The sequence below is a fragment of the Aotus nancymaae genome, unplaced genomic scaffold (assembly GCF_030222135.1).
Source record: "Aotus nancymaae isolate 86718 unplaced genomic scaffold, 86718_ANA_hifiasm-v0.15.2.pri h1tg000058l, whole genome shotgun sequence".
In the NCBI taxonomy this organism is placed as follows: Eukaryota; Metazoa; Chordata; class Mammalia; order Primates; family Aotidae; genus Aotus; species Aotus nancymaae.
This window is the reverse complement of record NW_026988472.1, coordinates 43,436,656-43,464,244: the sequence shown is the minus strand read 5'-3', so window position 1 is coordinate 43,464,244 and position 27,589 is coordinate 43,436,656. Positions and strand designations below refer to the sequence as shown.

At 38.7% G+C, this 27,589-nt stretch overlaps 2 protein-coding genes across 3 annotated transcripts in view; both read right to left on the bottom strand.

Moving 5' to 3' along the window:
* The window catches only part of VEGFD (vascular endothelial growth factor D), a 40,266-nt gene extending 22,022 nt beyond the window's left edge, over positions 1 to 18,244 (bottom strand). Inside the window, exon 1 of one of the 2 annotated variants that reach the window (XM_012434718.2) lies at positions 17,464 to 18,244. In XM_012434718.2, coding sequence (XP_012290141.2) covers positions 17,464 to 17,553 — 90 coding nt within the window. In that variant the 5' untranslated portion in view covers positions 17,554 to 18,244. The remainder of the gene's footprint in view (positions 1 to 17,463) is intronic. The other variant, XM_012434708.2, reaches the window with a different exon arrangement.
* Positions 18,245 to 18,399: 155 nt separating this feature from the next.
* Positions 18,400 to 27,589, bottom strand: part of PIR (pirin) — a 110,265-nt gene continuing 101,075 nt past the window's right edge. The window contains exons 9-10 of the mRNA XM_012434732.2: positions 21,669 to 21,735; positions 18,400 to 18,717 (exon numbers count right to left, since the gene is read on the bottom strand). Coding sequence (XP_012290155.2) covers positions 18,605 to 18,717; positions 21,669 to 21,735 — 180 coding nt within the window. The 3' untranslated portion in view covers positions 18,400 to 18,604. The remainder of the gene's footprint in view (positions 18,718 to 21,668; positions 21,736 to 27,589) is intronic.

Sequence of the window (27,589 nt, the reverse complement as noted above, 5' to 3'; positions counted from 1 at the left end):
GTTCCATTTCTGTATATTCTTCCTAATTTGTCATTTTAATTTTATGAATATTATTTCTTTATCTCTTTGAGGGTTCTAAATATATTTAAGTATTTCTTCAAATCATTTTAGATTTTAACTTTATAGTTATGACACATCCTGATTTTCATTTTGTTGGCTGTCGTTCTTAGTAATAATTATATCAATGTAATTTGGAATTTTGTTTAGTAGTTCCATTTTCATTGAGAGATTAATTTTTCTTTCTCATTATTCTTTCCCCAACATTTAGAAGTTTTATAGTTGTATCCCATGATTCCCTGGGTCCTAAATCCAGAATCTTGTTGAGTATTTATGATTCAGGTATCAGCTCAGCTCAAGTCCTAGTTGCAAGGAAGTATCTCCTTCCTCCTTTGGTCCTAGTTAAGTAATTTCATAGGAGTCACAGCTCCAGGCAGCAGTGAGCAGTAACCCTTCCTCTTTCATGGATCTGACGTAGTGCACTCATAAAGCCCATTTCCAACTGAAGCTGAATCTTTGATGGCCTGTGTCTTCTAGCTCAGATCCATCAGTCCTGCAGCTTCAGCTTCATGGCTTTAGTGCCCTTTCTGTAAATGACTGTCATCTGCAGATATTTACTATCATTCAATCAGTTTTATATTCTATGGACTAAGAACAATCTCAAAACATGAATCTACAAGGTTATCGTACTTGAGAATCCAGATGTGAGTGTGTGTCTGGGGGTGCATGTTTTTAATAAAGACGGGAGAATTACAAGCTGGGGGAAAGAGGCAACAAACAGGAAGAAAGTGAAAGCATATGCAGGAGAGCTAAGGCTGGACCTAGAAGGGTTGGTTTGACATAAGTGGCAGAGATAAGTGGACATAGGGTGAATAGATGAGAGAATCACCCTCATAAACAAGAGGAAAATGCAGAATGACATGGGTCTATAGATGGCAGGACTGCCTGGGAAGCTCAGTGAGCTCATACCTGTGGTTTCTCACTTTGCTATAATGTTTGAATCAAGGCAACATTCTGGGAGTAAGAGGAGTGGGGAGCATAAGTATCATAGATCGGGTTTGTGAAATTGGCTTGCCATAGCTTCTTCATCTGAGAAATCTGGAGATGAAACTGAACAATTGCTAATATCTCTGGCAGCTTTGAATGATTTCAATGATTCTCCACTAAGGCTCATTTGTGAATAATCTCTCTTTTCCTGATTATTTGTTCTCTTCTAGTTGGACAGAACTCCATATACAATTCAGTCTTCAAAATAAAACTTTGTGACAATGCTGCTTCCACATGAAAATAATGAAAGCAGCTTTTCAAAGATTTTAAAGTTGAAGCATATTGAAAGGATTTTTATTTATCGAGGGAAATTTTATTCAATACTATCAAAAAATACAAGGTCAGGCATGGTGACTCACACTTGTAATCCCAGCACTTTGGGAAGCACAGGCGGGAGGATCACTTGAGCCCAAGGGTTCGAGACCAGCCTGGAAACGTGGTGACACCCCCGTTTCTACTAAAAATACAAAAATTAGCCAGGTGTGCTTGTGCACACCTGTACTCCCAGCTACTCAGGAGACTGATGTGGAAGGATCACCTGAGCCTGGGGAGGTCAAGGTTGCAGTGAGCCATGATTTTGCCACTCACACTCCAGCCTGGGCGACAGAGCATGATCTTGTCAAAAAAAAGAAAGAAAGAAAAGAAAAAGAAAGAAAGAGAAAGAAGAAAGAAAGAAAAAGGAAGAATGAAAGAAAGAAAAAGAAAGAAAAGAAAAGAAAAAGAAAGAGAAAGAAGAAAGAAGAAAGAAAGAAAAAGGAAGAATGAAAGAAAGAAAAAGAAAGAAAGAAAGAAAAAGAAAGAGAGAAAGAAAAAAAAAGGAGAGAGAAACCAAAAATACAGACAGATGTATGGCTTTATTATAGTTCTCACAGGTTTCAATTCAATCCTAGAAATATTTTTAAACTATCCAACTGTGAGAACTCAGGAGAAAATATCAAATCTCTGGATTGAATTAAAGTAATTAAATGGCTCATACGACTTGCCTCATCATAAAAAATGCAGTATTTACTCAAGTACTCAGTTATTTAAGCTTACTTTCAACCCCAGAATTTAAAACCTAGTTTGAAATAACTTAAAAATTGCAGTCATTTTGCTATTTTAAGTGAAAGTATTAACAATTTAACATAAGTAGAAACCTGACAACTAATTCATCGAAGAGTTCAAGAATGGCTGCTTCTTTCTAATAGGCTTTCTGCAATGGTTGATTTTTGTATAATCAACTTTATGTTATCCACTTGGGTAAGACAAAAATAAAAATTAAAAAGCGTGAATATTATCCCAAATGCATACTTAAACCATTGATTTCAGTAGTTTTAATTACTAAACCTTTGCCAAGTAAGTTGCTCCTAATTTCTTCCTATTTTCTGAGGGAAGTGCTAATCAAAATTAAAATAACTAAAAGGCTTTCATTAAGAGGAAGGAAATGAAACAGGGTTACCAGATCTCTGCTTTTTATTACAGCGGCAGCTTTTTTTATGGTGATTAATCCAAGACTACTAGCAATTTCACTCTTAAATAACAAATCATTCCCTAATTTCTTGGCTACCACAAGCCAACTTCTCAACTGAGAGGCTTAAAGTCTTTTTAATAAGACTTCACCATCAGTTGAATGCATGCTCCTTTCTGTGGTATAATTTCAAGGGTAGTCATTTCTCCTTTTGTTAATTTCTTCTTTTTTTCTTTCTTTTTGTTAATTGCTAAGTTCACACAGTTTTCTCCCCTGAGGAAGCATGAGCATCTCCATAGCTTCTTAAGTATTAATCTAGGTCATGTGTGACCAAGATGACAGGCAAGATATTTGGAAAGGTATGGTGGTGGGGTTTGTAGGAGAAACTTGAAAGTGGTCCCATGTTGTGAGAAAGTCAAAAGTCTTCTGTACTCCAACAATTTGAGCTCTCAATTTCCAGCCCTTCTCCCTCACCAAAAATACATATCCAGTCAAGTAACACATTCAAAGAGTGAAGAAAGGCATAATTTGGGGATATCAGGAGCCTCACTGAAAAAAAAAAAACCAGCAAGGGGTTCACTTTGGTTGGGCATAGAGCAGGTTTAGGAGTGGGAGATCTGGCAAAGTAGTTAGGAAGAGGGATGGGGAAATGGGATACCACTTCACACCCAGTAGAATGGCTATAAACAAAAAGACTGACAATACCAAGTGTTGTAAGGGATATGGAGCAACAGGAACCCTCATACATGGCTGATGAAACTGTAAAATGGTATTGTCGCTTTGGAAAAGGGTTCAGCAGTTTTCTAAGAAGCTAAATGTATTATACAACCAACTAATTCCACTCCTAAGTTTCCAATCCCTAGAGACAAAAAAATAGATTATTGGCTGCTTGAGGCTGGGATTATGTGGATGATAGCTATACAATTCAGTAAATTTCCTAAAATTCTTGAATGAAAATAAGCGAAAGGAAAATTAAAAAAAAAAAAAAAAAAGGACTCCCAGTTTGAAGACTAGGCTACTTTGACCCAATTTGGGAGCCAATGAAAAATGTTGAATAGTTGAACAATGGAATATTACTGGACATCCATTTTATCAACTTGCTCTTTCGTTCATTTCTTCTTGCTTTGACCTTAGTCCATGCTGTTTCCTTTGCCTGGAATGCTGTTCACTCTTCATCTAACTAAATCTTTCTAGCTTACATGTTACCTTCTCAGGGAAACCTCCTCCATAACTCCCACCCCTGCCTAGGTCTGGTCTGTCTGTCACATGGATTTCTAGCACCCCATCCTTGTCCTTCACAACACTACCACTAACACCAATGAATTGTGTCATTCTTGTTATCCACTTGTCTTCACCACTAGGTTGTAAAAGCCACTTGAGCAGTATTGGTATCTGTCTTATAGTAATAGTAAGAACTGAATAAATATTTATTAAATGTATGAATAAATTAATAAACAATTTGATTCACCAAAAGCTATAGAAAAAGTAACCCTGAGATTATTCATGTATTCAAACTACATCACTACATCACTTGTCTTTTGAATATTTTCTTTCAGTTCTCATTCCAGGTCCAAAATAAATGCCACTTCTTCCATCAAGCATTTCGTGAAGTCCCTAACTTAGACTATGTTATTTATGAGCACATTGTATTTCCCTTCCTAGACTGCGATCTCTTTGAGGGTAGGCTATGTGTCTGATTCATCTTTTTTAAGTAATAAGCACACAATACATATCTGATGAAGGAATTTATAAATAATAAATATATACATGTATCTGACAAATAGCAATTGGACCCACGTTTGTGTGGTCTGTTGAATATTTTATATATAGTACTGCCTCTCAAAACTTAATGTGCATACCTGAGGATTTCATTAAAATGCAGATTCTGATGCAGTAGATTTGGGGCAAGACAGGATGCTGCATTTCTTTTTTTTTTTTTTGGCTGAGTACAGGGAACATTATTGGTGGTACATGACAAAGTGGGTTCCCTAGGCCCTTTCCTCTTCAGAGGGTCTGCATGGAAATTGTGAGGAGAGGAGATTCTCAGTGTGGCAGGGACTGAATGTGGCAGTGATTCCCAAGCAGCTGAGGGCCTCTCTCTTTCTCTCATGCTCTCACTGGGGCTGATGGTCCTGGGGTGTTACTCCTTGGAGGCCATGTGGACCATGAGGTACACCACCCTGTTGCAGTAGCCAGAGTCATTGTCATACCAGGAAATGAGTTTGACAAAATGGTTTCTAACAAGTTCCCAGGTGATGGCAATACTGTTGGTTGGCTGACAGCACGTTGAGAAGGGTAGAAAGCAGAGGTTCAAAATCTTGGCTTCTTCTTGAATCTACCTGGGAATAAGTTTCAAAGAAATACTGATGCTCGAATCCCAATCTCAGAGATTTTCATTTTGTGGGTCTGGGCTGTGGTTCTGCCATCAGGATTCTTTTTTTTTTTTTGGTTTGAGACAGTGTCTCACACTATTGCCCAGGCTGGAGTGCAATGGTGCAATCTCGGCTCACTGCAACCTCTGCCTCCCGGTTCAAGTAATTCTCTTGCCTCAGCCTCCCGAGTAGCTGGGATTACAGGCGCTCACCACCACGCCCAGCTAATTTTTTGTATTTTTAGTAGAGACGGTGTTTCAGTATGTTGGCCAGGCTGGTCTCTAACTCCTGACCCCGTGATCTACCTGCCTTGGCCTCCAAAAGTGCTGGGATTACAGGCGTGAGCCACCGTGCCTGGTCACCATCAGGATTCTTTTTAAAAACTTTCCAGGTATTAACCTTAGAGGAAGATAGGTGAGGGTTATATAGGAACCCTCTATACTGTCTCTACTACTAATTTAGGGCATGAGAAATGCTTATTTTAACTTACAAGACCCAGGTTAGCTCTTGAATTTCATATAAATCCACTAGTCCTCAAATGGTTGATCCATGTTCAGAAATAGTATTAGTCTTTAAATCTACTTGATGTATACCTTGGGTTCAAAATATTTGTATGAGTATCTTTCTGACCTGCATTTGTAAATCCTTTTCCTATCTCAAGATACCTGACTGTTTGCAGGTCAGCTCCCAACCTGTACTTTTTTAAGGTTGAAGATCAATATAGTTTTTCAGGCTAAATAGCATGATGAAGTTGGCTGCCTTATATGATGCCATCCTAAATGACAGACTATCTTGACTCTCAAATTCCCAAAAAGCCAAAACAACTAATTTTACAAAATAAAATTAAAGATAATAGGTACTGCTTTAGCCTACTGAATTCAATAGAAAAGTATAAATTATAATCCTTTCAAAAGGCAATCCTAAAAGGTATTTGAAAGAAGATATAAATGAGAATATAAATATATATGCCAAGTGGAAGGTGCTTGGTTTGGGAGTACAAAGCCGGTTCCAATCTTGGTTTTGAGCTGTAAGGCCATCAGCAAAGAAGGTTTAAGTGGAGACCCTGGCTACTTTTCTCAAAGAGCTGCAAAAAGTTTTTCTTGAGCCATTCCAATCCCATGACATTAACAATCCTCTTGTTACATATATATGGGAAAGGAGGCCAGCTTTGCTGAATTCATCCCTGGACCTCTTGAGAGCTATGGGTCTAAGACTATCCTTCCAAGGCTTTAAAAAACTATTGGTAGGCTGGGCACGGTGGCTCACACCTGTAATCCCAGCACTTTGAGAGGCTGAGACGGACAGATCACAAGCTCAGGAGATCGAGACCATCCTGGATAAGACGGTGAAACCCCGTCTCTACTAAAAATACAAAAAAATTAGCTGGGCGTGGCAGTGCGCGCCTGTAGTCCCAGCTACTCAGGAGGCTGAGGCAGGAGAATCACTTGAACCTGGGAGGCCATGGTTGCGGTGAGCTGAGGTCGCACCACTGCACTCCAGCCTGGGCAACAGAGCAAGACTCTGTCTCAAAAAAAAAAAAAAAAGAAAGAAAGAAGAACTATTGGTGCTATTTTGTCAAATTGTGTTGGCAATTTGTCTTCAGGAAGCTTGGTGATAAAAGGGTGCTTGGTGATAAAAGGGTGTGATGAATATGATTTGTATATTTAGAATCCCCAGAAGCTTTAGGGTAAGTTATGGAAGGGACACATTTCACACAACTTTCCCTAGATTTGCTTAAAGATTTACAAGTGTCCCCTGGGGGCATGGTTCTCTGCTTACTTACCCCTGGAGTTCAGGGACACTGCAGTCAGCAATTTCCCATTGCAGTGGGTTTGGGGAGGTGGATTCGGTTGCAATACAAATAGTTCCATGCTACCTCTTAGCTGCTTCTTCTGTTTCACTGGAAGAGCATTTTGCATTTCCTGTTTAACCTGATGATTCAGGCTCAACCAAAACCACTAAATTTTTCCTGGTTTGGGGTCCAAACTGCAATGTCTCTCTCTGCTCCCAGCCTTCCTCAGCAAATGTTCTCCCTCCCCCACCTGTGGAGGTATCTTCCCAGATCATGTTAGATTTGTGACTCAGCTGAAGTTTGTAAATTTGCCTCCCATAGCTCTCAAGTGGAAATAACATTCCCCAAGATGAAGCTTTGCCTGTAAACCACTCTGTCATCTGGAGAAACAGCTTACTGGAGAGGAGAAAGCATAGATTTGAATTGTTCAAAACTGGCTTTGAATGGTATAACACTCTGGAAAATGTGTTTGCAGTTTCTTATAAACATATGCTCACCATATGACACAGCAGTCCTACTCCCGGGGATTTTAAATGAAGCCTTATGTTCACATGAATACATGTACATGAATGTTTATAGTAGCTTTATTCACAACAGCCAAAAAACAACTTAGGTGTCAATTGATGGGTGGATGGTTCAGCAATCAACGGAATACTACTCAGCAATAAAAAGGAATGAACTACTGGGCCGGGTGCGATGGCTCACGCCTATAATCCAAGCAGTTTGGGAGGCCGAGGCAGGGAGATCATGAGGTTGGGAGATCGAGACCATCCTGGCCAACACAGTGAAACCCCATCTCTACTAAAAATACAAAAAAAATTAGCTGGACGTGGTGGTGGACACCTGCATTCCCAGCTACTCAGGAGGGTGAGGCAGGAGAATTGCTTGAACTCAGGAGGCAGAGATTGCAGTAAGCCAAGATCACACCATTGCACTACAGCCTGGGCAACAGTTGGAGACTCTGTCTCAAAAAAAAAAAAAAAAGGAATGAACGACTAAGACACTAGTAGAATCTTAAAGGCAGTATGAATAAAAGAAGCCAATCGCAAACTGTTACATACTGTATAATTCCATTTATATGACATTCCCAAAAAACCAAAATGACAATGAACCTAAAATCAAAAATGACAGTGAAGGAGAACAGATCAGTGATCACCAGAGGTTGGGAGGTTAGGAGGCTGGGAAGAGGGTCTGACTATAAAAGGATAACGTAAGTGAATTTTGGGGGGGATGATGAAGTAGTTCTGTACCGTAATCATGGTTGTGGTTATATAAATCTATACGTGCGTTAGAATTCATAGAACTACACACCAAAAGGGAGAAATCCATTTTACTCTATAGTAAGTTTAAAAAAAAAAAAAAGCTGTCTTTGAATCAAGGCACTTTTTTTTTTTTTTTTTTTTAGCTATTTGACTGAGGATATGATATTTAACTTCCTTAAGACTTGGTTTCCTCATTTATAAAGCAGCATTGTTAATAATAGACAACTCATTAAGCTGATGAAGAGATCCTATGAGGCCATGTGTAGGAAAGGGTCAGGTATACAGTAGGCACACAATAAATATTGGATTCATTTCTTCCCTTTCTCAAGGTGTGTCCTATGTGTTGGGATTTAGAAGTCTGTTTTATGGCCCTTGATATTTCTTAGGAGCCAGAGAGGTGAGCTTGAAAAGAGTAAGACACGGCAACTCCAACCATAGTAAATAAACATCAAAAATTAAAAAACAAGACAACTTTACCAGGGTAAATCAAAGACAAACTTTTTCTCTCCACCCTGCCTGCATCTCCTTTTTAAAATGGTTCTAGGAGGTATTTTCAGGTAGAAGGTGAATTTTAAGGTATCTGCTCAGGCTTTACATGTCTTTAGAGGTGTGTAAAGAAAAAAACAACCCACATTTTACATTTTGGTGCTTTGTTATTAGGGTCTGGCTTTACCTAAAACAGATGACACCTGATGGTATGGGGGGTACTAACCGAGGGCAGGGAGAACACACACTTGCTAATCATTATTGCTGTAGCTATGGCTGCTGTGGTTACTCAGATGGAACCTGCCAAGGGTCTGATCTTGGTTCTCTGAAATCCAGAAACCTGGCCATTTAAGGGTGGGGTGGGCTCGTCTTTCATTTCAGAGGCCTTATGCTACCACTGGTGGCTCTGGTGGCTCTTTTCTTTATGCAATTCTATATTTAAATGAATATATACAAAATCTAGGTTGTTTAATTAAACTTAGACTGAGGAAAGGAGCTACAAATGCAGGAAAAAGTGTGTGTGTGTGTGTGTGTGTGTGTGTGTGTGAATGTATGTGTGTGTGCATGTGCATTTATGTGAGTGTATGTGTGTGTGTGAATGTATGTGTGTGTGCATGTGCATTTATGTGAGAGTCTGTGTGTTTGCATGGCTGTCTGGGTTTTTTAAGGATCTAGGGGGCTAAAATGCCTGGGACCTCCACATCCTCCAACTTGATGAAGACTGACCGTGGTTTTCTCCCAGCCAGATCATGGGGAAGATGGTCCATGCCCTGCCTTTATGTGTTTGAAATCTGTGCTGTACTCAAATGCCTCTGTTCTCACTTGACACAGCTGTGCTTAGGATATCTGGGGGCAGATGGGCATGGGATGGGCTTGAATGGCAAGACAACCCCAGACCCTCTAGAAGTATGCTCTGAATAATGTTCCTGAGGTCTGTTACAGTCTGTCTATCACTGATCTCTAAGATCAAGAGCCCAACGTCTAAGAACACCACCCAAAACCTTTATGGTGATTAGGCTATTGTTAAAAACAATTTCATTTCCACTCCCAACTCTCTGAGGGAGGGATATATTTCCCAGCCCTACTGATGTTGGGTCATATGATCTGCTTTGACCAATGGGACATTGTAAGACATGATGCAAGCAGAGGCTTGAAACTCACCTATGATTGGGCTGTTTTCTATTTCCACCGTCAGTGCAAGCACATGCTCCTGCTAGCCCACTGATCAAAGAAGGATGAAAAACATTTGGGGTTAACCTGCACCCAACCTATGCCTTGAACCTGAATCCTCTGACTTCCATCTGACTCAGACATAAGAATAAGGTAGTGATGCTTTAAGCCACTGAAATTTGGACTGCTTTGTTACACAGCATTATTGTAGCAATGGCTAACTGCTACAGCACTATTCCAGCCAAAGTATACCATAATCCATTGGATGGGAAAAGGATCCTTATGCAAAACTTTATTGTCCCATCTACAAAGCAGCCCTGCTGTGCCAGAGGCAGTCAGCCCAGCATACCCTCTTTCACATTTCTTCCTAAGGATCTAGTGTCCCATATCAACATCCACTGATCTCCTCTTCCTCTTATCAACATCCTCTGCACTCTCTAAGATGCCCAATCATCCTCAGTCTTGCTGTGACAATGTAGTTATAAATCAAGTACATCATTGCAAAGTTGTTTTCACTTTTTCATTCCACTCTGTTCTTTTTGTGCAGTTTCTTAACTAGGGTGATTTTAGCATATTCATTCAATCAAAATTACACTGTTTCTAACACTCTCCATAATAGAACAGTAAGCAACAGCAAAAATTTGCTATAGGGACATCCAACACATGTCATTTTCTCTTCCCAGAAGCAATGTTAGCCAAACCTAGATTTCAGGAAAGCAATACTTATCTCCAACATGTGAGTGTCATAGTTACTTAGGAATACTCAGTGAATGACAAAAAGAGAATCAGCATAAAAATTTACATTACTAAAGTTTCAGGCATAAAATTATCCTTCCCACTGGCCAAATTGAACTCCCTGTTGGTAACACATGCAAATACTTAAGACATCTTTATTTTATAAAAACATCATTTCCACTCATATGCCTGGCACATGGTAGGCATTTCACAAATATTTACTGAGCTGAATGTGTCTTTCCTTTTCCCAGGGAGGAGATGCCTCCTGAGAAATAAACCTGTCTCAGCCAGGCGCGGTGGCTCACGCCTGTAATCCCAGCACTTTGGGAGGCCGAGGCGGGTGGATCACGAGGTCAAGAGATCGAGACCATCCTGGTCAACATGGTGAAACCCTGTCCCTACTCAAAATACAGAAAATTAGCTGGGCATGGTGGCGCGTGCCTGTAATCCCAGCTACTCAGAGGCTGAGGCAGGAGAATTGCCTGAACCCAGGAGGCGGAGGTTGCGGTGAGCCGAGATCACACCATTGCACTCCAGCCTGGGTAACAAGAGCGAAACTCCGTCTCAAAAGTAAATAGATAAATAAATAAATGAATAATAAATAAATAAATAAACCTGTCTCTCTTCAGCCCGCTTTATCCCTTGACCAGCCATGGTTGTTTCCCATCTTCACTAAAGTTGTTCTGAACGCGATAATGTGATTTTCTAAGCAAAGTATACCTTCTTCCATGCATCAAAGGTGGCATGATGAAAATCAGTGAATTTTTTTCTTTTTATTCCATCTCCTTCTACTCCTCCCAAGTTGTCTCAATACAATTCATTTTCCAGCACTGAGGTAAGATTGGGAATGTTTTTACATTCTACAGTCAAAGTTGTTCAGAAGCACTTAGAAGTCAGCAAAGTTGTGTGTCATAGTCATTTATACTGTTTGTCAAAAATTTCCATCTCTCTGCCTTCTGAGCACATGGTGGGATTGCACTTCCTGGCCCTTTCTGGTTAAATGAAGCAGTGGGTCAAGGGGCTGCAACTAGAAGTAATATGTGTCACTTCTGGGCCAGAGAATTTAAGTGCCAGATTGAGGCTCTCTGGGGCTCTCCCTCCCTCTGTCACAGTGATTCCTAACATTCAAGATTGGATACTCGGCCAGCTTCATCCTCATGTGGAATTGACCCCAGATGAACCAGGCTGGTATAAGCAATAAAGCCTCTGCTGTTTATGAGCCACCAAGATTTTGGGAGTGTTTGTTTAAACAGCATATCCTGGCGTAGCCTGACTGATAAAGTATCTGACCATAGTACTTTGCCATAATTTACCATGACTTTACAAACCACCTAGCAAAAGATGAAAGCATAGGTAGCATTTCTAAGGATCTCAGGGATGAAGGAAAACATCAAGATGTCCAAGTTTGTCCAGACCTCTGTGCAGCCAGATGCTGCTTTGTTCATCTCTCTTTCAGTTACCAACAGGCTAGAATAACAGGCTCAGATTACTTCCTTCTATACCTGTGGCTCCTAAAAGGGAACACCTTATAAGATGGCTTGTGCCTGGAAGGACATTGGAGGAGTCTTTGCTACATCCAGACCTATTGCCCACAGGAAAACAGCACAGGGTGAATATACTGCTTTAAAAAATGCTTTAGAATTTTTTTTTTAATCATGAAGTCAGACAAGCCATCATGAGAGTAGATGTTGGAGATGATTTAATGCAGTAGTTCATATCCTGATCCTGGATATCTAAAAATCCTGAGGCCTAGTACATCAGTCAACAAATATTGTTTTTAGTATCTACTCTATTATAGGCTTTTCACTGGTGATTGGGATGCTGCAGTAAACAAGACAATTAAGAGTTTCTTTCCTCAAAAAGCTTGTATTCTAGTAGATGGTGATAAAGCAATGAATGTATTCACAGGCAAACAAAACATGTCAGGTATGGATGTGTACCATGATGAAGATAAAATAGTGTAATGATTTATATATAACACAATTGCTAAACTATGACCCATGGGCCAAATCCAACCTGCAGCCTGTTTTTGTATGGCCTGTTAGCTAAGAACAATTTTTTACATTTTCCAATGGTTGAAACAAATTTTTTAAAAAATTTCATGATGCAGGAAAATTACATAAAATTCAATTTTTAGTGTCCATAAAGTTTTATGGGAACAGGTTACACCCTACATGATCTTCCCTGGCTACTTCTCCAACCTCAACAACTATACTTCTGGCCTTCACTCAGCCCACCTCCAGCTACACCAGTCCCCTGGCTAATACCCAGACATCAAAGCCAACTTGTGCCCCCATCACGGTCACTGCACTGATGGTTGCCTCTGTCTTTCTCATTTCCTTCAGGACTCTGCACAGACGTAACTGAATCAGAAAGGTCTCCTCTGATTCACCCAGCACGGTATCCGCTCCCCCTACTTGATTGCCTTTGTAGCATTGATCACACCTGACATGTTACAGATTTGCATATTGTCTGCCTCTACCCACCACACATGGAATACAAATTCCAAGAGAATTGAAACATGATCTTATTTCCTGTTGCATTCACAGCCCCTAGATCAGTGCCTAGAGATATAGGTGTTCAATAAATACCTGTTGAAAAGATAAATGAATGAATTCTCGAATATTGGAAAGTTCTAATGAGAGACAAGGGAGACTCTTTATGATCTAGGACATCACAACCAGCTAAGGCTTTCATGATGCAGTAGCAGGGTGGGGGTTGGGGCTCAGGGTTTCTTTGCTGTCAAATGCCCTAATATCTTGATAGGGACTTTGAGAACTAGTGGCAATGGAGACATAAAAGTGAACTTACCACCAGAAAAGCAAGGGAAGAAGAAATGTTTCCATCTCATCTCTGTCTCATCTCAGTCACATGTCCAATTATATACAGTTTTCACTCTCTGCTCATCCTAAGTTGTAGGAAAAAGTTGAGCCTAGAAATGTGCTCAGAAACAATTTTACTGTCATTTGTGTGCCTATTTCTGTAGCACCTCCATCCAACTGTGGAAATTATAAATGTATCTGGGAGTCCCAGATCCTATTACCTCAAGTTCTACATGGAATGATGTGTGTATGCAAATACTATATTCTCATGTCAGAAACTGTCTTTGGTATTTATAGTAAACATTTATCCACAGGTCTAAAACAGGATTTTTATGTTAAGAAATAAGTCATACAAGGAAGTACTATATTGAAGATGTAAGATATTGAAGGTTCTATTGTATCCTGGGTACCAATAATATGCTATAGTGATATAAAAGTTTCGGTCACCAGTTACAAGTGAGTAACTGGGTTAAAACAGATGTGTATAGAAGCATATAATTCAACACATTTATCTACAAGGTCATAAAGAAGAAATTAATGGAAAGTATTTCAGACATCTTTTGTGCCAAGGACTGTGCCTGACAGAAAAGTGGACAAGAGCTTGTTGGGCCATTTGACCAGCATCAAAGTCAATGGACTTTCCTGTATATGACTTTGGATCTGCATATAGGGCAGGGAGTAGGAGTGGGACTGCTTTCTGGAATTAAATAGGGAAAATACACCTCAGTCCTTGTTATTCAATTCACTGTAGAGACAACTTCGGGAGAAGGCAAGGGACACAAAGGTAAAGAAGTCTTGTGAGTCATGTGGCTTCTCATGTAAGTTAGAAATATCCCACGTTCCTGTAGACCTTGGACTGATTCTAGTCTTACACAGAATGTGAATGACTCCATCACCCAGCAATATTCTTCTACCAGTGTTATTAAGAAAAAAGGGTCAATAGGCCAGGCGCGGTGGCCCACGACTGCAATCCCAGCACTTTGTAAGGCTGAGGTGGGCGGATCACAAGGTCAGCAGATTGAGACCATCCTGGCCAACATGGTGAAACCCTGTCTTTACTAAAATACAAAAAGTTAGCCAGGCATGGTGGTGCACACCTGTAGTTCCAGCTACTCAGGAGGCTGAGGCATGGGAATCACTTGAACCCGGAAGGCAGAGATTGCAGAGATCAGGCCACTGCACTCCAGCGTGGTGACAGAGTGAGACACCATCAAAAAAAAAAAAAAAAAAGAAAAGGAAAAAGAGTGGATTAAAAAATATAGCAGTATACAGGGAAGATAAAGCAGAAAGAAACAAATTCTGTCAGAAAAACAGTTGTGAAAGCCTACCATGATCTGGTATTCCTTTGTTGCAATAGTGACATGTCTTCATCAGTGACATTGAAAAGATTTATGAAGGCTGGCTTCCGCCAGCATCTTCAGAAGACTCACAAAATTTCTGGAAACAAGAATAGTTTATTAAATAAACAAGAAATAGTGCTGGCCAGAAGGCCAATGTGAATGGGAGGACAGTGAGGCTGTAGATACTTATTTACCAAATGTCCAGAGTGTCTACCACATTGCACTTAGGGTTGTCACATACAGATGTGTCGATATGCATGGAGCACCTAGAGTTGTACAGTGCACATCTTATGCAACTGTATATAACTGTCCGAGCTATATTAAAAAGCTGGAGAAAATAGAAATAGAAATAAATGCCACATCTAGTCGGTAATCTGATTATATTAATGAACCATGCATAGGTACTGGGTTAACCTTATTTCTAGAGGAAAATGTATTCTTCTTAGACTGAGAAACTTAATGGCTAAATAGTATGCGTAGTAGATTTGAAATCTCAAATTGAGATTTTCAAACAGATTTGTCTCAGTTCACATGTTCCATGCACTGCTGTCTCCAAACAGCTATCCTTGCAAGCACAAAGTGGCAAGACTAATGAAATTAGCAGGCCTTACACCCAAATGGCATTAAGCACAACTGTCCAGTGTACTAGCAGCTGTTTCATGATTGCTACAGAAAAAAATTGTTCACAGACACATAGAACTATCTCAGAGGCAATGCTAATCTAAGCTGGAAAAGAGAACAATGTTCAAAGCTAGAAAGTGAAAACTGGGCTGGGGGGTGGCTGGAGGGCAACCTAGGGGACAAAATTGGCATCACCAACCATTCTGGGAAAGAGGTGGTTAGAAGAGGAGAGGCGGAGGAGAAGAACTTACACATGGACCAAGTACTGTGGAAGACCGTAGAAATTTCTTATAATAAATAAAATATCTTATTTCACAAAGCAAAAAAAAAAATTCAAATACCACCACCCTAAACCATTACCATCATGAATATGTTTTCATACTAAATTTTAATTTTAACAAGAAGAACTTTAACATTTAGAAACATGATTTCCTCTTAGATTTTCTTTTTTTTTAAGTTAGGGAATAAAGAAAAGTATAACCAATATTATATATCTCATTATCCCTTACCACCCAGTCACATGTATGCCAAAACTTCTGTTTAACTGTAGGCAATCCTTTCCTTCATATCAGAAATAATTTGAGTGAGGGGCTGGGCGGATATAAGTTCAGTATATGTAGGTTCACTTTTTAAAGGAAATTCTTTGTAAAGGAAGTTCTGATATATTCTGAAAAAAAACTGCTAATCGTGTTAGTAAATATAGAATGAAAAAATTGCTAAGCATATTAGTAAGTATATACTGCTTCACCCTCCATGTATGAGACTTGTTTTCTGTCACATGTAAATTCAGCTGCTCTCCTTTGTTGCTTCGTAACAAACTCATATATTAACAGTACATTCGAAGCATTTAAAACTTCACAGTACCCAGGACACCTGAGACATTCTTGGCACTTGTGTTCTTTAAAAGAGCTAAGCAACCTAAAGAATATGACTTATGTCCAACAATTCAAAGTCTCCTTTATTACACCATCAGATAAAGTGACGTTTTACAAGGAAAATGGAAACATTTTAAAGCTTGAGGAGTCCAGCACATCTAAAGGAGTCCCATTTTATGAACTTACAAAAAAGCTGGATAGTCTGAAAAGTTTTACTTCAAACAAAGCAGACTGCTTTAGTCTGTTACCTACGCTTACAACCAGATTCCCTATTACCTATAATCTGGACTTGCGGTCCAATATCAAGGCTGGTGGCAGTAAAACGGAGCTGAAGACTGTGATTTCGCCCATGTACATTTGGAATTTGAAAAGTTAGAAAAGTGCTGGCTGCCAGACAAGGTGACTTTCTACTCACCCCCAGCTCAGTGTTCACCATTTTTTAATATCAACCCCCACCCTCGCCACCAGCGCCAGCCAGGAGCCTTTTAAGACATTTTTCCCCTACAAAATTTTAATACGGATATATTAAAATACATACTGTATTTTAAAATACATACCATATGTACCGTACGTATGTCTGTGCGTTATGTATCAAGAGTAAAGAGTAAAACTTTTTTCATCCCTCCATGAACCAATTTTCCCCTGCTGGGGGCGATATCACCCCTGTTGAAAATGCATGTCCTAAACAACAGCTACAAAAACTCAAATGCACATTTAACTGTCTTTTCAAGGCCAGAAATTCCTAAATCAATAATGATTTAGCATCACCTCAGCCAAAACAATGACATCCAAATCATTTTCAAAATAGAAGCTGAAAATATATATCATCTATGAAATGCATAAAGTTGGGCCAAATATTGTTCCAGCAGTCAGTAACATTCGGTTAATTTTTTTGCATTACTCTCAATTCATTAAGCTCTATTTGATGCTTGTTCATAGAACCAAAGATTTGATTAGTGTTGAATTTTACACTTTTCAAGAAGCAAAAAAACCAAACACTCTGTGAGAAAACACTTTTCTGGATGGCGGCAATTGGTAATTTGCAAAAACAGATAGAAACTGTCCATAGAAAGCACTGCAATTTTCAACTTATCAAACAACTAACCTCTGCTGCTCACAAAGACCTGAAAATAAATGGCCCACAAAGTTATCAGTTATAAAAACAAATCAATGTTTCATTAAAAAACCACTGTGCCATCTGCGTATGCAACCTAGGAGAAAATTTTCTACCCAAAAAGATTCCAGACTGCTCGTGTTCTACCATAACTTCAAAAAACAACCAACTCTCACCCCAGCATTTTCAAATACTCATGGCCAGAAGTTTAGTAAGACTAATAAAAAGAACAGTCACTAACAAATGCAGGCTATATCCTGTCCAGTTCACTACCAGGATAGTTCTGCATTTTTATATTGTTTCAAAAATAGTGAGGGCAAAGAAAGTCCTCTGTATGAGCCAATAAAAAGAACTTCATCACATTAAAAATTGAGCTTACCTACCTTCACTGGTCCTTGTTCATTACTGGAGCCCTGCACCAGCTGGATGTACAACATCATGAAAATATTCACCACTACCCACTCTCTGTACATTTTAAATATTTCAATATCCACTGATTACTAAGCAGTTGACATCAGGCAGCTAGAGAAAATTGTTTCAAAAGGCATTCTCCAGAAAGAAAGTTTGAAACCCCCAAACTTCACATAGAAAACCAAATAATCAGTTGTAATCAAAATCCAATGAAATGATTTCAATTAGGCAAGGTACAATTTTTTTGCACAATCTTACGGATGAGGAGAGATAAAAAAAATGCTATATGTTCTCATGCTCCAAAAATAATCAGAAGGTGGACATGTCTTCCACCTGAAATTAGAAAGCACTTTAAATTCATTTCATGTCCAGAAAATCAAAAAAAAATCTCTCCACCGTATGCCCCAGGTTCTAGTTGCTTTGTAAGGAAGTGGTGTGGCCACCAATGCTTACAGCTACAGAAAGCTGGAACCCAACTCTGGATTGAAACTTTTTTTCACAACCTTCATGGAAGCTTGTAGAAGCATGTGTCTTAAATCTGACACAGATTTTGGCAGAAAATGCAGAGAAGCCTTGGCTGTAATCCTGCTGCGTCCCTACCAATAGCAGGGCAGTTTTAAGAACTAACTCAAATGTTCAGGCCTGCGGTTATTTTAAAGCAGATAACCTGTAACATGAAACCCAGCACATAGTCTTGACCTTTGTATCTCAGTACGATTGCTTAAGAAGGATGCTCATGCATCTGCTGCCAATGACACACAGAAAGCAATCAAATATGATTTTAAAAACCCGCACATGCTCAAAAAATAATAAAAACATCCATCCATACATGCAAAAAAAAGGCAAACATACACCAAATGACTTTTTAAACAGAAGCTCAGTAACTTAGGTACAAATGAAGACACTGATTTTTAAAGAAACAATGATTAGGTTTATTTGCATGTGCCAGGAAATATCCTACATTTATTGTCACAACAACCACATTATCACTCTAGTGTGGAATTCTTTAGAAGCACTGGCTAAATCAGCTTTAGAAATGGAATGCCTCGAATGGCTCGATGCCACAAATGGCAAAATTCTAGGACACATCGAGACCTATTCTTCTGCTCGCTACTAGTTTCCAATCTTTGATTTCCATGTTTTGGCCCTTTCAAACCCATTTTTTGCATTTCTGAAATCAAGAATGGCCTGAGAAATCTCTTCACTGGTGTTCATCACAAATGGACCTAGGGCAGAAAGAGACATTCAGAAAGTTCCGTGTGACATTTTCCTCTACCACTAGAAATGGCATGTATTTCTGTAGTTCTTAATTTAAAACAAAATCCAAGTACATCCGAAGAGTAGAAGCTTATTTTCACAGTGTTCAATCCCCAAGGACTGTAAGATGAGTTTCTCGGCTGGGATTGTGTATGATTATTGATTAAAGACCAAACTTCAGAGAAATGCAATGGCATCTCATCCATTCAGTACGGGTTTCTCACCAGCAATGGTGACCTTTTTTATTAAAAAGAGTCTTAGATTTGGTTCTATCACAACTGTTTTTGTAGTTATTTTTATAACGTTAGCTGATGTCAAGAACTGAACCCATCTGATATAAAGAATTGACAAATCTTATAGCTTTGGTGTGTCTAAGCAGCATATAAGGCTGTATACTTATTTGAGGATTCTAAGTCTTTTCTAAAAGTTAGCAGCACCTATTGACAATAAACAGAAGATTATACAAATTTCAAGTCCAAAATCATCATTCTTTAAAGTTTTCTAGGGGTTGGCAAATATTTTTCTAGGAAGGGCTAGATAGTATGTATTTCAGATTTTGTGAGTCAAACAGTGTCAGTCTCAACTACTCAACTCTTTCATCAAAGTGCAAAAGCAGCCTATCTATTACCTATCTATTAAGTATTTATTGAATGCCTACTAACTGACATCGATAGTACAAAAATGAATAGGTATGGCTGTGCCCCAATAAAACTTCATTTACAAAAACACGCAGTGGGCAGATGTAGCCCATGGACCATAGTTTGCTGACCCTTTTGTCTAATTGCTGGGTCTGAACTCAGGTTTTGCTAAAAATGTACAAGAAGTCCTCCCCTAATCTACCAGGAGGCAATGTGTGTTTCTTGCCTTTTCTTCATATATTGTAGGGACAGAGAGGCAATGGACTGTCTCACTCCCATGATCTGCTAGATAAACAAGGCCAGCTTTTATATGGCATTGACAGTGTCTTCAGAGCAGTTGACAGACTTGTTCACTCAGTATACGTCCTCATCCAACCTGCAGAGGTTCCTGACATTCGTTTTATGGAAATTCTGCTCTAAGGAGGCTTTCTCTGGGAGATTATGATTAATATATAACTGTATTGCTTAGAGGAAATAACACATTCAAACTTCTTAACCATTGTTATCATATCAACACAGATTTGATGATCACTATAATTTAAATCTTGAGAAGGAAGACACAGGATAATATGCCTTGATGATGCTGAAATCTTTGGAGAGGTTGTGGGGAATAGAATACAAGGTAGGGAAAAAAACCCAGGCGTCTAAATTCATTCATTCAATCTCCTATCTATTGAGTATTTACTGAATTCCTATTAAATGACAGACATTGTGCTAGAAGCTAGAAACATAATGATGAAAGACAAATAAATGGCAGACTCCCTCTCCTCAAGGGCTCAAATCTATCACACAGATATGAAAACAAATCATTATAAAACTGTGTTAAATATGGAAGGATAAAAGTATGTGAAAACTATAAAATCAGCACAGAAAGGGGAGGAGGGGAAATCCAGGAAAGGATTCACAGAGGGTGTGACGTTTGAGCAGTCACGCACAGAGGAAAGGCATGTTCAGAATTGTATGCTGGAAGAATACTGGAGGGGATAGGGGTACAGTGGTGGAAGGAGGGATCAAAGGGAGAAAAAGACTGACAATCTGAAATGTAGGAAGAAGCCAGACCCTTCTGGGCTTTGGATGCAATCTACAGGAAGAAGTTTAGACCTACCTTTGCAAGTGATTATGAATCACTGTAAGGTTAAATAAGGAGTAATATAATATGATTTATAATTTTTGAAGAAGACTTTTGCATCAGGGTAGAGCAGGTGTCTAACTTGGGAGGCTGAGACGCTGGTGGAATTGTTAAGGGTATTTGAGATACAGGATATGGGAGGCTTTGGATGGAGCAAGGTGTTTGGTTCCGGATTTTTTGTTTTATATGGAGTCTTGCTCTGTCACCCAGTCTGGAGGGCAGGGGCGTGATCTTGGCTCACTGCAATCATTGTGTATATCTGGGAATTCATGCAAGGCAGGGAAATGCAATGGGATTTTAATGGATGTTGAATTTAATAATTAGTGAAGTGGACATGTGTTTTGTAAGTATTTATTTAAGTAATAAGTTGGGTTTTAGTTGCTTTTAGATGTTCCTCATTTAATCAAACAACAATGATATGAAGAAGTCAAAACCCAAAGAGTTGAAGTCATCGTTATGGGTACATAAGCCAGGATTTTCTGCCTCTATGCACAGTACTATTTCTGCTATATCAGTTACCTCTACTCATTTTTCTTAATAAACAAAGAATAACTTTACTATTTTAGAAATTTAAAAATACTGTTCTTAAGAGTTTCTTTTTTTCTTTTTTTTTTTTTTTAACTAAAAATGCAATAGACTACAGGACAGTACTGAAATCACTATTGTTTTTGATAAAGATAAAAAGGATGTTAAAGTTCCCAACAGACTGCAGAATCTTTTTGCAAGTTAAAATTTCTTATGACATAATACATAAATACGATTTTTGTTCTTCCCACAGTTCCAAACTCAGTATCCTACACATGATAGGCATCTAAGAAATGTTTCTTAAAAAAAACACATGAATAAACATCACATATATATTTCTCTCTGATGACAGAAAAATTAAACAAAATCCTCGGCCGGGCGTGGTGGCTCACGCTTGTAATCCTAGCACTTTGGGAGGCCGAGGTGGGTGGATCACTGAGGTCAGGAGTTCAAAACCAGCCTGGCCATCATGGTGAAACCCCATCTTAAAAAAAAAAAAAAAAAAAAAAAATCCTCAGATTTGTAGATGGAGAGACAGGACAAAAAAAATTAAGCTATTCTTCCCAACAATACTATACATATATACTGTTTTCAAAGAAAAAGAAAATCGTTGCCATTTTGAGCTTACCATGCTGGACAACTGGTTCTCTTAGCGGCTCTCCAGCAATTAAGACAAAGTGACTTCTCTTGGGATCCTAAAGTTAACAAAGAAAACATCAAACAATAAACAGGCTTATTTTCGAAGGTCAAATTGGGAACAATTTGAAATTGACATGCTAGCCAAATGGGCAATGTCCCTAATTCTGAATACAATTTTCAGAAATATTTTCTGTGCAACACTCATAATGGAAATGCTTATTCCTCAAGTTGTTTAGTAGCAACTAGAACTCAAGAATAAGTGCAGGCCACCAAAATATTAACATTCTCAAATTTGAGAAGGAGAATTAAATTAAGATTTCTTTAACTGGAAATATCTTCATGACAAACTATGAGATTAAACTGGCTTATCATGGGATTTATCATTTCTCAGTAACCATATAATTTTTTTTTTTTTTGAGATGGAGTCTCACTCTTTCACCTATGCTGGAGTGCAATAGCACGATCTTGGCTCATTGCAACCTCCACCTCGTTATTCAAGCAATTCCCCTGCCTCAGCCTCCCGAGTAGCTGGGATTACAGGCGCCTGCCACCACTCCTGGCTAATTTTTTTGTATTTTTAGTAGAGACAGGGATTTTACCATGTTGGCCAGACTGGTCTGAGACTCCTGACCTCAGGTAATCCACCCACCTTGGCCTCCCAATGTGCTGGGATTACAGGCGTGAGCCACCATACCCAGCCACCATATAATTTTTAAAAGGGAAGATTAGTTATGTGAATAAAAAATAAGATTTTATTACTTTTGAAAATTATTACTATTAATGTAAAATATGCCCCAGAAATACTGCACTAAATGGAACCTTATAAAAACAGAGCATCCAAGAGACATCTGCTCAGGCAAATTTCTCTCCAAAACAGTCCTATTATGTTAAAGTCACTAAAAGTTTTTGCTTAGAATTAAGGATTCTATTTTTTTCCTGAAACGGGAAAAAATATTAACCATAATATCCAGTGCTAGTATGGATGCAGGGAAAAATACACGTTCATATAGCATTTGGGAGATTTTCAATTGGCGCAGTAATCCTTCAAGAGAGCAATTTGACAATATGACTGAAAACCCCTAATATTCCTAATGTCCTCTGATCTAGTAATGACAGTTTTAGCAATAAGTGTAAGGGAATTTCACTATTGTAGCACTATTTATCACAGCAGAAATTGAAAACCGTTCTCCAAAAATGAGGGGTTAAATAATTATATGTTTACAAGAAAAACTATCATATGGCCATTAGAATTCATTTTTTCAACAAATATTTAAGTGTATAATGAAATGTTTGTAATATTGTAAGTTTTATAAATGTCACAAAATGGTATGTATATACTATGGTTTAAAAATACCAAGATGTTGGCATTTGTTATTTCTGAATAATGGGAATTAAAGCAAATTTCATTTTCTTCTTTATGGTTTTCTGTATTTTTTTTAAAAAATGCTACAAAAATTTGCTAACTTTAAAAGTTAAAAAGAAACATAAAATATATATTTTCTAAAGTTTGTGTTTGGGGAGTTGTTTTATAATCAAATGCATTTCTGGTTTAATAATCATTAGATCATTTCATTATATAAAACTATTAAGTATTTTAAGTAATTCACATGTTGAAACTGTAAGGGTCCTATCTTTATCAAAATCATACATATATCATATATATATATATATATATATATATACACACACACACACACACACACTTTTCAGTAATTTTATTTATGAGAAATGGGTGTTTGGTTTGAAATTAAGGAGAATTGTAGTTCTGTTAGAAGTGAATTACATATATACTTAGATATACTTATATGTGGCGTTTTGTGCCCTGGTAACTTAGTTGAGACAACATGGCAGTTAGCTATAACAGGTAGAGTCAGAGGTGCTGCTAGACCCCAGCTAGTCCTAACCCCCCTGCATGCCATGTCCAGCTCTTCTTCCTGACTGCTAATTCTGCTGACTAAGAGCAGCTGCAGCCCCATCCCTAGACACTAGACTGCAGAATTACAGACTTCCCCACTAGACTTCTAGATCCATTTCCCTTTTGTGGTCTCATTTCAGTGCCTGGATAGGCTTGGCATTCCAGATTAACTGGTTGGTGACTTCTCTGATTCCCCAGCTTCTACTTTTCTATTTCCATTTCCACAGCTCTTCCCATATGCAAATGCTCCCTCTCTGAGAAGCTGTCTTGTGACTGCCCTCTCATGAGGAATCCCAAGCTAGCCAAATGGAGGGGCCACCTAAAGCAGAACTGAGGCACCTCTAACAACAGCCCCAGCAGAGTCCAGCTCCCAGCCTGCCAGCAACATGAGTGACCCCAGAGAAACCAGCAGAAGAACCCCCCATCACATGGAGAAATAATAAATGATTGTTACTTTAAGCCACTACATTTTAGCGTGGTTACTCACTAATAGATAACTGAACATTATAATTTTCTTTTCAGGCTTCTTTTAGGTTTATCTGATTTAGAACAATAAACAAAGCCAAAATGATTACGCACTTTAAAATGAAGCCTTCAAAATTTTTGAAACTTCACCCCAATTCTAATATCGCATATTTATAAATATGTAAGTCAATATTGTACTACATCATACTTCTACTAATGCAAAGCTCTTTAATTAGAAATTATTACAATGTTACTAGTTCCAGAAGATTTATTACTGGTTTCAATAAAAAATTAATAATTAATTATTTAATCTTCCACAGATTTAATAAAAACTACCATGTTTCACATGACTGAAATTTGTTTCCCTTTCCTGCCTTCAACTTAAAAAATAAATGGGACTGTAGGGTACGATGGTTTCTTCAAAAGTCTTGATTTACTCCCTACAGTCCCAGGACTGGGGTCATTTAATATATCTGCTCAGTTATGATGCTTTGATCACTTCTTTACATTTTTAAAAGTCTCTGTTGAACCATTCCAAGGCCTATATTTATTTATGCACCATCACCTTACTTATCCATAACCCAACTAGCTGTCAAAATAGGCAAACATGAACCTAGATGACACTTTCTTTCCTTAGCTCACCTTCTGTAGTGAAATCTAATAATCTTTCCAGATATACCAGAAAGTACAGTGATGATGTGGCTGAAAGTCTCAGTTGCTGTTACCTTGAAAAGCTGTCTATGATGACCTTGTCTATGGTGTCAAATGATGAAAATCATGCAAAAACCAAGAGAATTAAAGACCTATTTAAAACCCAAGTCCTTACACGGCTCTAAATTAATGCCTTCATGGGATTTGATTTTTAAAACCCATATAAAAGTAGCAGAGGTCCACTTACTACTTCATGTATAATTACCCCAACTAACATTCACCATTTTTTGGCACCCAGACCATGTCTTTTGCTTTGGTGCACCTTCTTAGAGTTTCTGTTACAGAGTTAGGCTCTTCTAGGTTTACTTAATAATTGACTTTTTAAAATTGCTCTTGTTATTCCATAAGTATTTTTGCCAAGCTATGTCTCGAGTTCCACTGATACTGACAATAAATGATCAAAGCCCAGATGAAGGTTTTATGGTTCACTTAATATGTTGATAATTTCTAAACTATGAATAGCTACTCAGTTGGTTTCATCAACTGTAAGTATAAAGCTCAAGATGGCAGTAGGATTCTGAGTATGAATCTAAGGTGGGGTCCCCAACTCCCAGGCCATGGACCAGTACTAATTGGTGGTCTGTTGGGAACTGGGCTGCACAACAGGTGAGTGGCAGGTGAGCTAGTGAAGCTTCATCTGTATATGTAGTCACTCCCCATTGCTCTCATTACCACCCAAGCTCTGCCTTCTGTCAGATCAGCAGTGGTGCTGGATTCTCATAAGAGCACAAACCCCATTGTGAACTGCACATGCGAGGGATCTAGGTTGCATGCTCCTTATGAGAATATAATACCTAATGATCTGTCACTGTCTGCCATCACCCCCGGATGGGACCATCTAGTTGCAGGAAAATAAATTCAGGGCTCCTACTGATTCTACATTATGGTGAGTTATAGAATTATTTCATTATATATTACAATGTAATAATAATAGAAATAAAGTACACAATAAATGTAATGCTCTTGAAGCATCCCGAAACCATCCTCAGCCACCCCATCTTAGGAAAAATTGTCTTCCATGAAATTGGTCCCTGATGCCAAAAAGGTTGGGGACTGCTGATCAAAAGGCATATTTTTGCTTCAATTACATTAATTATCGTGATATAATACCTGAAAAAATGACCAGAAAGAAACTGAGCTGGCTGGGCACAGTGGTTCATGCCTATAATCCCAGCACTTTGGGAGGCTGAGGCAGGCGGATCATGAGGTCAAGAGATCAAGACCAGCATGGCCAACATAGTGAAACCCCGTCTCTACTAAAAATACAAAAATGAGCTGGGCGTGGTGGCAAGCACCTGTAGTCCCAGCTACTCGGGAGGCTGAGGCAGGAGAATTGCTTGAACCAGGAGGTGGAAGTTGCAGTGAGCCAAGATCGCACCACTGCACTCCAGCCTGGTGACAGAGCAAGACTCCATCTAAAAAAAAAGAAAAAGAAAGAAACTGAACTTTAGCATGTATTTGTTCTTACCAGACTTCATTGTTTATACTTCTTGGGTCAATGAAAAGATCAAACAATTAGCTGTTATCAGCTTTAAAAATTAGTGGTTTATTTCACCATGAACTTTTATAGATAAACAAGCAAAAAGTTGTCTCTAGCTTTAACAGGATGTTTAATTTTCTGTCTTTCAATGTTTATTTTAATCAAAGGCTATATATAGTCAAATATTAATATTTATTGTATTAATGAGTTTTCCATGAATGGTGCCAGCTAAAAAGCATTGCTACTCTGAAGTATGGCTTTGATGACAGCCAATGAGGTATTGATTGTCTACCTTGGTACACTACAGGTGAGCTTGCTAATCTATGAGGGTTAAGACCTTCTCAATAGGATACCAGTATAAACATGGGTCTAAGGGTGATATGGAGCCTTTCATATCAAACTCTTGTACTCCTGATCATGGAGCCATCAGGGCAACCATCACTTAGGAGAAAGTCCAGAGTACCATCTGTGGGTCAAAGCAGCACAGGAAGCCTTAGCCCTTGAAACAGAAGCTATTTTGGGAAGACTGGTACCAGTCTAGGATTAAATGTCCAGAGTAGGACTCTGAAAAAGTTCTAAGATGGAACAGGGAAACCTGGGGCAGAGAGAAGGTGTGTTCTTTTGCATCATCCCTTCCTTGTTCTCCTCTCCTGCCCTAGAAACTGGCCACTATAGGAGATACTGCCCATACTACTGGTCAACCAGGAAAATGGGCGTGATGGTGAAGGACACAGAAAGGAAGAGTAGTAGAAGTCTGGGAAGAACAGAGGCAGAAGAAAGCCAGGCAAAAAAATCAGCTTCTCATTATTGACCACAATTTAGTGCAAATGGGATTGGCACAGCACTAGGCAGAAACATCTTCCTTTTTTATCAAATCTTCAGGCTAATGATAGGTCCAAGTGAGGATAACACTGGCTTGGAGCTTGAGTGAGTCAGGGTCTCTTGGAGTCTTTTTCTACCTGTAGAAACTGTTATGTCGCCTAAGCCTTCAGGTCTACTGTATAAATCCTTATTAGGTAACATGGATGTGGCATGACTATCAAATTAGATATTTGGATTCATAAACTTTCCAGTTACCATTACTGAGCATCTACGATGTACTAAATCAAATGTTTTCTGTAAAGGGCCAGAGAGTTTTAGGCTTTGTCTGTCACAACTACTCAATTCCACTGTTATTGGATAAAAGAATCTATAGACAATATGGAAATGAATGGGTGTCGCTGTGGTCCAATAAAACTTTATTTATGAAAAAGGTTTGGATTTGGCCTATCGGACATAAGTTACTGACCCTCATACTCAACCTGGAGTAGACTCGTAACATATATAATCTCAAATATTC